The sequence below is a fragment of the Rutidosis leptorrhynchoides genome, chromosome 8 (assembly GCF_046630445.1).
Source record: "Rutidosis leptorrhynchoides isolate AG116_Rl617_1_P2 chromosome 8, CSIRO_AGI_Rlap_v1, whole genome shotgun sequence".
NCBI classification, from domain to species: domain Eukaryota; kingdom Viridiplantae; phylum Streptophyta; class Magnoliopsida; order Asterales; family Asteraceae; genus Rutidosis; species Rutidosis leptorrhynchoides.
The window spans coordinates 64,955,001-64,966,768 of NC_092340.1; the positions used below are offsets into that span (position 1 = coordinate 64,955,001).

General features: G+C 37.5%; 1 protein-coding gene across 2 annotated transcripts; it reads left to right on the forward strand.

Moving 5' to 3' along the window:
* The first annotated feature begins 1,451 nt into the window (after window positions 1-1,451).
* LOC139861800 (zinc finger protein JACKDAW-like) lies at window positions 1,452-3,996 on the forward strand. 2 transcript variants are annotated; one of them, XM_071850306.1, is made up of 3 exons: window positions 1,452-1,883; window positions 1,971-2,370; window positions 2,753-3,996. In XM_071850306.1, exons 1-3 carry the CDS (start codon window positions 1,763-1,765, stop codon window positions 3,624-3,626), a joined length of 1,395 nt encoding a protein of 464 aa, XP_071706407.1. In that variant the 5' UTR covers window positions 1,452-1,762; the 3' UTR covers window positions 3,627-3,996. The 2 variants fall into 2 exon arrangements, with proteins under 2 accessions (XP_071706407.1, XP_071706408.1); XM_071850307.1 differs by having other exon boundaries at window positions 1,977-2,370.
* The last annotated feature ends 7,772 nt before the right edge of the window (window positions 3,997-11,768 follow it).

The window sequence follows — 11,768 nt, forward strand, 5'->3', positions numbered from 1 at the left end:
ATTCTTGGGTTGAAGGGATCCGTTTACCGTCTTCGAGCAAGAACCGGATCGTGGCGATTGTATGCACGTTACTTTGGGCTATTTGGAGATTTCGTAATGGTGTGGTCTTTGATAGTCCTTTTTGTCGTTCTAGTAGTCTTTTTGATGTCATTAGATTACTTACTTTTCGTTGGATATTAAATAGGGGTCATCTAGTTTCAAATTGAAACTTGTGGCTCGCTATGCCTTTGTAATTCTCTCTTAGCGCCTTGCTAGAGAGCGTTTTGTTATTTTTTATATAATTGATTCTTTGGCCGTTAAAAAAAATCTATTGAGCTCGTTTGATTGGTTATCCTCTTGGTGTGTGTGTTTTTTTCATTGTTGGTTCTCAGTTTTTTGATTTAGATGTTCATGTTACTTATTTGTCGTGGTTTGTTGTGAGTTTTATTTTGTTAGCTTGGTAGTTCACTTGTAAGTTCTTAAGGCTTCATTCGTTTAATAAATCTCCTGTACATTTTAATTTTTAGCTTTACAAACTCCCGTTATAAGAATAATTTTAATTTTTTACAAAATTATTACATCACTCATAAAACTCTCGCCATGAGATCTAATATATATATATATATATATATATATATATATATATATATATATATATATATATATATATATATATATATATATATGGAGATAATTTAGTGTGAGAACTTTTTTAGTGTGAGAACTCTAAGAACTCTAAAAACTCCAAAATACACCCAAATACGCTTAAATTCGAGCAAAAAAAGGGGAATTCGAGCAAAAATACAAAACACGGATGAACAAAAATTTCATAGTCGAGCAAAAAAAAAAAAATTCTTGAAAAAAAATGTAGAACACATTTTTGTTCGAATATCAAAATTTTTGTTCGACTACCTATGTGTTCTACATTTTTGCGTTCGAATTTCAAAAATGTAGAACACATTTTTGTTAGAATATCACAATTGTTCGAATATCAAATTTTTGTTCGTTCTTTTTTTTTGTTCGACTCTCCATTTTTGCTCGACTATTATGTTTTTTGCTCGTCCGTGTCCTATTTTTTGCTCGAATATGGAGTTTTTTTGCTCAAATTTTCCATTTTTACTTGAATTTCAGTGCATTTTTGAATTCTCAGAGTTCTCACACAAAAGTTCTCATTTGATCCCTCTACTATATATATATATATATATATATATATATATATATATATATATATATATATATATATATATATATATATATATATATATATTAAATTAAATAAAAAAGCATTTAGACAGAATATTGTTTTTATTGTAGGTAAAAGTCAAAATTTACTCACGGAGAAGGTATCAATAATAATGCAAAGAGATGTGGTCCACGTCAGTCTCTGTCTGACCAACTTTACATACAACCCGTGTGCGTTTGTTCTCTCTCTCTCTCTTTGTACATGTGTGTGTTTTTATGTGTGTTCTACTATGTGAACAATATATTCTTTCAATTATCAATCGTCACTCAGCTTGTTTCTCACCAAGATTCATAGCAACCACAAACCAATTTAGTGATTCATACCAAAAAAGTTCCATAATATATGTTAATATATACGGAGTACTATCTTTCTTTCTTTAATTACGTCATCTTCCGAAGAACATGAATTGATGAATCATCACATGGTCATACATCATCATCATCATCATCTTCTATAATCCATTCATCTATTTTTAGTATAGTAGCTTCAATTCTGTTGTAGTTATCATCTTATAATTATCTTATATTCTTGTGATCTAAAATGATGTCTAGTGATGGCTTTTCATCACCTCCACCTTATCAAGATCAAGACTCAATCCCTAACCCTAATTCTTTATCTTCAAACACAGCTAAACGAAAGCGTAATCTTCCTGGTAATCCAGGTACTTAGATCTTAATTAAGTAATAATCTTATTTAGTTTTATTAGTGTTTGTTACTTTGTTTGTTTATTATTTAACTGAGTTAATAGATCCAGATGCAGAAGTGATAGCGCTATCACCGAAATCATTGATGGCGACAAATCGATTCGTGTGTGAGATATGTAACAAAGGTTTTCAAAGAGATCAAAATTTGCAGCTTCATAGAAGAGGTCATAACTTGCCATGGAAGCTTAAGCAAAGAAACAAAAATGAAGTTGTGAGAAAGAAGGTTTACATATGTCCTGAAATAAGTTGTGTTCATCATCATCCTTCTAGAGCTCTTGGAGATCTAACTGGAGTTAAGAAACATTTTAGTCGAAAACATGGCGAAAAGAAGTGGAAGTGCGAAAAGTGTTCGAAGAAGTACGCAGTTCAATCGGATTGGAAGGCTCATAGCAAGATTTGTGGGACTAGAGAGTATAAGTGTGATTGTGGAACCCTCTTTTCTAGGTATATAAATCTCGAGCTCGAACTTAAGATCAATTTGAGTGTCTTAGATTTCTTATTAAAACGGTTTATCTGCTTTTGCTTATAGTTTGATCAAACAACCAATTAAATAGCTCTCAGTTTCAAACTGTACTAGCAGTACATACTAGGATACTAAGGGAATAGCTCGTAGGTAAAATATTATTTATTTCTGGGTAGGCTGAACATGAAAAACCTTATCCCTTTACGGTTTTCGATTAAAAAATGAAAATTTTCTTAATTCAAAATATGGAATTGATTCAAATGTTCTATCTATATGTAATAAGGAGATAAACGCACCGATGTCTCGAATATATTTGGAAAAATGGATGACATTTGCATGTGTATGTTTCTATAAATAAAACAGGAAAGATAGCTTCATAACGCATAGAGCATTTTGTGATGCTTTAACCGAAGAAAATTCAAGAATGGCGCCATTTCCGATGTATCAAACAACCGCGAATCTCAATTTCCAAACCGATTTGATGACGATGAATGGTGGTAATCGGATAAATAGTCCCCGGTTTCCTGGAGTGTTTAATAGTGGCAGTGAGCTCACAAAAGGTCTAGATGGAAATGGGATCATGAAACCAAGACTACCAATTTGGTTGCACCAACATGGCAACAATATTAATCCTCTTGAAAATTCAGCAACTAGTTCCTCATTTTTGGGCTCATCAAGCTCAAACACCAACAATGGTGGAATATTATCACCAGAAATGGTACAATGGTTAGGTCAAAGCCAAGTCGAAAATTTTGCACATATGCCACAAGGGTTAGCCTTAAAAGAAGAACAAGATAACAACAACAACAACAACAAAGGGGAAATGTTGTTGAATTCGTTTTACAACAATTACGATGGCGGTCCTAACCCGCCACCACCTCCACCACATATGTCCGCCACCGCACTTTTACAAAAAGCGTCGCAAATAGGGTCCACGAGAAGTACTAACTCTTTTGAGTTTGGGGTTATGAATACAAGTGATCATCAGCTCTCAGGGTTTAGTTCTTTGAATCAATCCGATGGTTTGAGTAGCGAGATGATGAACGGGGACGGATTAATGATGATGATGGCCGGCTTGAGCCAAAAGAGTCGCGCTGGCCCTGACTCCGGAGATGGGAACTTGACTAGAGATTTTTTGGGCGTCGAAGGGACCGATAGAAGGCCATTTAGCTTGCAACAAGAGCTAATCAAGTTTAGTTCAGTGAATGATTCGAGTAATGGTTTCAATGGAAGTTAATGATCGATAATTGTTCGGTTCGAAAAGTGTAAGGTATTTGATTTATATATGTATCTCTTGTTATACATTATGTAGTTAGCGTATGATAAATGTGACGTGGACAACATCATTTTAGATGTCACATGTTAGATGTCTAAGGAACGAGCATATGGACCAGTTTAACATGGTTTGGTTGGGTTTGCTATGGTCTGATTTTATCCTTTTTTTCAAGAACAATTGGAGATCATGACGTGCTAGCTACTTATTATTGTTCTGGTAAGTAATAATCTTGTGGTGGCCGTAAGGCTTAATCATAGTAATCTTGTATAATCAACTACTAGTATTTTGTTATTTGTAACATTGAGTACTGATTCATCCAAAAATATATTATCTCGGTTAAGATCGTTTGTAATGTAGTTTGAAACGAGTTTTGATTTGGACACCAATTAACAGCATTCATAAATACACGTGGTAAATAATTTTGTGTGGTAAAATATGCACATTATTTATAAATTCCAAATATATTGATCGGCTTGTACGTTAACTTGACTCACAAGTCACCTAAACTCTAATTCTCATATATAAATATGGGTTAAAAACCTACCGCATACGGCCTCCATTCTTCTGCATAATCTCTGCTTCCTTACGATCGTCAGATCATCTCAACTCAATGGGACTACTATTGAACTAGAGTTCTTACCTACAGATCCTCATAGAGTTTTTTCCCTTGCCGTCGATCGATCCTGTTGATCGGCCTGCAGGCAAATCGTTAACCATCTTCTCGAGAACATATCTCGGTTAGGGTTCTCCATGGTTTACAAACCGGTGATTAATGTCGTTTGGCGTATTAAAAATCCTCATCTATCATGATCAAGTGTGTGTTTTCTACCATAAAATATATGATAATCAATCTGACACTATGTTTTATTATTAATATGGTTACTCTATTATTAATATGGTTATGGTTATATGGCTGTTAGCAGATTACTTTTGCAACGATTTTAAATTTTTTTAAATGACATTTTTCATTTAATATTTCAAATCCTCATCTTTTTTAAATAACCATAAAGGTAATATTACGGGTATTGGAAATTCAAATATAATCAATTATTTGAGGAACTATTATTTTTTTTTTTTTTTTATTTTTTTTTTTATTTTTTTTTTTTTTTTTTGGAAAGCAAAAATTTTTATTATTAAGAAACAATAGTACAGGAGTTACATTGCTGCATAGAGAGCATGCAGTATACGAAAAGAAAAGAATGCTAAAACTCGAACTCGGCTACAGTAACTCAAAGAAGTACAAAAAGCAAACACGAAAACATTTCCCACAAAGTTTATCCATGATCGTCATATGTGTTAGGATTAAGTAGCCATACGTTCCAATCCATTGCATCCTTTTTGGTGCGTGATGAGATCCAAAGGAAGCTTTTGGCTTGAATTTCGTTAAGTATTTTCGGAGCGTTCCAATCCTTGTTTTCAAAGGCTTTCAAATTTCGGCTTCTCCAAATCTCGTAACCCGTAACCCATTCGATTGCTTGCCATGTCTTCGATGTCGGAGGAAGGTTCGAGGATGATTTCTTCCCTTGGAACATATCATTCAATCCATTGTAGAAAACTTGGTCCCTGTTATACCATCGGAAGACTCGAGCCCACAGTTCTTTAGCTTTTTGACATGATAAAATCATATGTTCGACAGTTTCCGCCTCATTTTCGCAAAGGGGGCATAATACCGAATTCAAATCTATGCCCCTTTTGTCCAATTCGGCCCGCACCGGAATTCTTTGAAGTCTCGTACGCCATATGAAGATGCTTAGTTTTTGAGGGACCAATGAATTCCGCAGTGTTGCTGAAGGCAGAAAGTACTTTTGAAGCATTTGGTCGTTTAATATAGCCATAAGCGCATGAGATGTGAAGATTTTGCTGCTGTGCAGAACCCATTCCCACGAATCCCTGTCATTGTTGGCGAATACAAAAGTATTTAAAACAGTAGTAAGCTGCTCGAGTTCTCCTCTCGTTCTGCTCGTTGGAGTTCGAGTCCAGTTCCAATTATTTGTCAAATTCGACCCTTCTCTAGCCACGCGATCAGAGATTAAAGCGTCTTGATTTGCTTCTAACCTGTAAATTCTATTGTATTTTTCACGCAACAACATGTTACCGAGCCAAATGTCCTTCCAAAATAATGTTTCGTTACCATTGCTTATCGTTTTAACAAAAGATGAAGAAAAATTGATGTTCCATTTCCTTAAAGAATATTCCAGAAGCTGAATATTATGCCAAACAGACCTTCTGTTCGAAGGGTTCAAAGCTCGATCAAAACCCAAACCCCCGTCCCGCCCATAGATACTTTTAATTATCGAAACCCAAAAAGCATTATTTTCTTTACGAAATCTCCACCACCACTTTCCCAACAACACCAAGTTTTTGGCTTTGAGGGACCCTATGTTAAACCCGCCCTGTTCAAAACTTGCAAGTATAGTTTCCCACCGAACCCACGACATCTTTGTGATATCACCCGACCCGCCCCAAAAAAACTTACGACGCATACCTTCTAGAGAGTTGATGACACCCGATGGAGCATGGAATAGGGAGAAGGCATATAACGGGAGACTACTAAGCACCGACTTTATAAGAGTTAGACGACCCCCGAAAGACATCGTTTTTGATTTCCAATCCGCCAACCGACATCGGATTTTGTCGACATAAGGTTCCCATTCATTTATTTTGTTCATTTTTTGCCCGATAGGTAGCCCCAGGTATGTCATGGGGAGGAAGCCCGACTTGCATCCAATTAGCGTAGCCGTTTCTTCTAAGGCTTCTTTTGACACACCAACTCCGTAAAGGCAACTTTTAGTGAGATTAACTTTCAAGCACGATATCTTTTCGAAGCATTTAAGGACTTTCATAAGATTGAGGTTATTCCTTCTACTCCATTCACCGAAAAGAATGGTGTCGTCCGCGTATTGGAGGTGAGACACGATGAGGTTATTCGACCCAACTTTAACACCCTTATATATCCCTTTGTCAATGGCACTTTTAATCAGCACACTTAGACCCTCCGTAGCCAAGATGAAGAGGTAGGGAGATAGTGGGTCACCTTGTCTCACTCCCTTTCGTAGCGTGAATTCATTGGTCGGAGACCCATTTACCAAGACAGAAACCGAAGCAGACTTAAGGCAAGCTTCCATCCACGAGATCCATCTATTCCCGAAACCCATTTTACTTAAGATGCCAAAAAGATATTTCCAATTTAAGCTATCGAAAGCCTTTTCAAAATCCGCTTTGAAGATCAAACCCTTGCATTTATTAGCTTTTAGATCATCAACTACTTCATTAGCAATTAATATACCGTCAATGATATACCTTCCTTTAATGAAAGCACTTTGTTCCGTGCTCACTAGGGAAGGTATCACCTTTTTTAGCCGATTCGCAAGGATTTTTGAGATGATTTTATAGAAACTTCCAATTAAGCTTATCGGTCGGTAGTCCCCCAATCCCATCGGGCATTTCTTTTTCGGGATCAGTGTAAGGAAGGAAGCATTACAACCTTTGGAGATCGATCTAGCATCCCAAAACCACTCCACAGCTTTCATGAGGTCTTCTTTTATGAGCCACCAGAACTTTTTGAAGAATTTTAGGTTAAAACCATCCGGTCCCGGTGCCTTCGAGTCTCCACAATCTTTTAAGGCAAGCCAAATTTCTGATTCTGAGAAAGGAAGTTCCAACCTGCTTGCATCTTCTGGGCATAGTGTTTTGAAGTTAAGCCCATCAAGCCCATTATGACTCGGCTCAGAGGAGTTTGAACACTGGAAGATATTTTTAAAAAACGAGAAAATTTCATCTTTTATGAGTTTTGGGTTTTCCTGCCAAACACCGTCTATGAATAGCCCTCGGATTTTAGAGTTATTAAATCTTCTGCGAATTGTAGAATGGAAGAAACGAGTGTTATCATCACCCTCTGCGGCCCATTTTAATCGTGCTTTTTGCTTAAGCATTTTGGCTCTGACCCGATCTTTTTGTATCCAAACGCTTCTAGATTTTACCCATGCCTCCCTGTCGGTACTGTTAAGAATACTTTCTTCTGCTTTTTTCTCCCATTCCGCGACTTCTAATTTCGCCTGCTCGATTTCCAAATCAATCATCCCATATTTTCGTTTGCTCCAGATCCGTAAAGCCTCTTTGACGTTCTTTAACTTATTTCTAAAAACACAGTCTTTTCTGAAACCTTCTACTTGTGTGTTCCACGCATCAGTTACAATCTTCTCCACTTCTTTTTCTTCGAACCAAACGTCAAAAATTTTAAACGGTTTTGGGCCGAAGTCCTCGTTTTTGTCGCTTAGTAAAATGGGGCAATGATCAGAAGTATGTCGATCTAAAGCTATCGCCGAGATGTCATTCCACGTATGTAGAAACTGTTCCGACACCAGAAAACGGTCCAGTTTACTTAGTTTTGACCCATCATCACTGATTCTCGTGTATTTTTTGCCAAGCAGAGGTATCTCAATAAGTTGCATCCTATCGATGAAGTCGTTGAACATATTGGCCCGTCTTTCTAGAAATATACAATTCTGCCTCTCCGATCGATCCCTAACCTCGTTGAAATCACCACATATCACCCATGAAGCGTTCGGATATCCCATCAAATCTTCCAAACTATCCCAAAACTTTTTCTTGTTTGAGTCGTCATGAGGCCCGTGGACGTTGACGATAATGGTTTCCTCGATCTTACCAACCCAGTTTCCCTTAATAGCTAAAAAGTAATCTTTCACCACTGCTTGGGTCACACAGAAGGTATTGGTGTCCCATATTACCAATAGACCGCCCGATTTTCCAATCTTAGGTTTTTGCACGAAATCAAACTCAGAATTTCCCCAAATAAACTCAATAAATTTATTCGTTACTTCATCACACTTGGATTCTTGAATGACCACAATACCAGGCTGCTCAGTGTATCGAATTTTTCTAAAAGTGTTGTGCTTACCATCTGAACTAAAGTCATTACCAAAACCACGAATATTCCATGATAAGATTTTCATATTGAAAGAAGATATGCGAGGTAGTTCAAGTCAGATTATTGGGACTTAGGGTCCCAACGCACCCCAAGCTTTTCACCAAACTCCTTAATGCCTACACTTTCCTCTGAATCTATCGAGACTGTTCTGGTAGTTTTTCTCGCTGCGTGTGATATGGATTTGGATTTGGAGCAGGCCTTAACAGCCCGCTGCACTTGCCGTTTCTCATTGGGGGTTCGTGCCTTTTTTTTTGCCATGAGGATCCTTGAAGAAGCTTTCCAGTTCATAATACTACTCCATGTACGATCCTGGGGAGTTTTGGTGTGGTGAAAGCTGCCCAAGTGTTGGTCAGAAGGGGTTCTAGCAGCTTTATTTCGAGTTACTTTGGAAGTATGGGTTTCAGTCTTGGTTGATGAGGTAATGGGAAAATCAGGAAGTTTGGAAAGGTTTTGGGCAGGTGGGTTGCTGGCAACAATATTCTAGGTATATATTGGTTTATTGGGGAGAAGAGTGGAAGAAGGAATGGGTGAATTGGGGAACGAAGGTAATTTATTCCGTATTGGTTTATTGACTCTAGTTGCGTTAACCTTTGGGATTGGTATGTGGTTATAGGGTTCAGTTGGGCTAGATGGGTTAGAGGATTGGTCTGGAGGGGACTCGAAAAGTTTACTAACTCTTAATGGGCTGGAGCGGGGTGATAGGTTATGGTTTGAGGGGTTGGTGGAAGTGGGACGAGTTGGGGAAAGAAGGGGCGGGGGGGAGGTTGTAGGGCTTGCAGGATTAATTGAGCCATTAGTTGCCATTGGCTCGGGTTCATTGGTAGGGGGATTTGGCTTGGGACAAGGTGACGAAAATTTTGGTTCTACAACGTTGATGGGGGAGTTGGGCTTATAGGGTGTCGAAACATGGTTTGGTTTTGAGAAAGGCTTTGGGCTACCCGCTAAAAGGCCAGAATGTTGGAGTCTGGAGTTGTTTGGGCTACCAACATCTTTTGGCCAAATATTGTTATGGGGTAAACCTGTTGGGTCATTAGTTGGACTCACCTCAGGGTAAACATGGGTCCCATCGGCCTCCTTGGGAGGAACGTTCTGACTAAAAAGTTTCTCTTTCTCCTTCCAGCCGTTGAGAACTTTCTTGGAATTCGAATTATCATCATCACTTCGGTGGCACGCGGCAGTGGGTCCCATGCATTTAGACGTTTCATCTGCTATTGCCGGAGAATTGATTTTTGCCGGAATTTTAGGATCCGGTATGGATTCATCATCAGACAATATTTCAGTTTCAGAGTTGTACATCGAGCTCCATTCGCTATCACTTTCGGCATCATTCAGATCCAATTCAACCACATCTCTTGTTTCCTCAATAACTTGCACATAAATGAAGTTGCCGTGAACCTTAACCATTACCTGATTATTAATGAAGTTTGCAACCCTCTTCTTTATGAGAACACTCCCTGCAAGTAGATTTTGATCATTTTCGTGGATCTCACAATTTCTGGTGTCAAAAATTGGCCCCCACCATGATGCAATTTGCTTGAAGGTGTGGATATTCCAGCTGGTTACTGGTATTCCGTATATGTTAATCCAGGTGAGTCGTCCTGGGGAAACATATTTAGTATTACACTCCCGGACATTTAGCAGCCATTTTCTGATGCCATGGTTGTTATTCGTTAGTATGTTCTCCGCTGTATTTCCTTTTTCAAAAAGTAACATGACTTCCAATCCTCCAAGATATTTTATCGAATAGTTGGTGAGACCATCTTCATCACATAGGAGATGCAGACAGTTTAGGGTTTTGGGTTCTTTGACTTCTCCGATAATGCCCCTTTTGAGGATTTCCATATTGTCCCCATTGTTCTCAATAATCACGGTTCTTTCTTTAGTTTCTTTGTGTTCTGCATGTTGCGTAGTCGTTGTGTGTGACTTGTCATGAGTTGGATTCTTTGCTGCCCTTCCAATAACTTCATTAAAACCTCTTCCATCTCTAAAAGCGTCGTTCCATTTTTGCCTGCTATTGTTTTGACCTTTGGTTTGCCCATCATCTTTGTGTGGCTGATGTCGACTAGCTATCCCTTCATTTACAATATGTTTTTTTTCTTTTTCATTGATAGCTTTGTATACCCTTAGAGGAGTTGCTCCTATGTAGATTGTGCTGAGTTTTTGTGCAAAACTATCTGCATCTCTTATGCCGTCAAAACGAACGAAACCAAAACGTTGTCCATTTGCTAGCGTTTTTCTAGCAATGTAAACATCCCTGACATTTCCGTACCTTTTGAACATTTTCCAGAAGTCAACAACCATCCAGGTTAGGGGAAAGTTGAAGAAAAGAAATGATGTCACTCGGTTGCCGAATAATCTTGTTTGCCGGTTGCCGTAGTCTCTGCCATCATAGCCTCCGTGCGCCGCCGCCGTGCTCCTCGCGTAGTCACGAACTCCTGCTCTCTCTCTCTCTATCATTCTCTCTTTTTTGTTTAATTTTGTTCCCTTTGGATTGATACTTTGAGGAACTATTATGCCTTTTTAAAATGGTGGATCTTCAGGTTCACTCGCAATTTTTTTTAACTTCATAATTCTTGTACATTGTACATTTGTGCAGTTTAAATGTGTAAAAAGATTACTGAATTTATCATTAACCCTTTATATTATTTGCTGAATTATTATGCCTATTTAAAATGGTCTATGTTCACTCACATTTTTGATAACTTCGTAATTTTATGCATTTTATATATGGAATAAATTTGTCTCAAAAGATTAGTAATTAAATTTATCATTGACCTTTTAAAATGGGTGGCGATATTTCAATCAAACAATTTGATTACTCCTCTAAAATTTATGCATTCAAAGATTATAATATATACGGAGTACATATATCAAATATACATATTTATACGGACTAATCGATTTATCAAAATCCGTAATCGATTTATCGTCAGTTTTGTCACGCCCATTTGAAATTGTCACATATGCCAACTCTGAAATGACTATCAGAATGCATGTTTCTTTACCGCAAACCACTCGTTCCCTGATTTTGTCAGCCACTCATTAAGTAAGTGAATAAACGACATATTATCATCATTTATTTATTTATTTATGGAGTATTTTTTCATATATTTAATAATAACAAAGTCGTACTAGTCAAATATGATACGATTAGA

Bases quoted from the DNA above. Each gene is read 5' to 3' on its own strand.
- LOC139861800 (XM_071850306.1), top strand. From the start codon at position 1,763: ATGATGTCTAGTGATGGCTTTTCATCACCTCCACCTTATCAAGATCAA. The intron at 1,884-1,970 runs GTACTTAGATCT...CTGAGTTAATAG, and splicing joins TAATCTTCCTGGTAATCCAG to ATCCAGATGCAGAAGTGATA. The intron at 2,371-2,752 runs GTATATAAATCT...TAAATAAAACAG, and splicing joins TGTGGAACCCTCTTTTCTAG to GAAAGATAGCTTCATAACGC.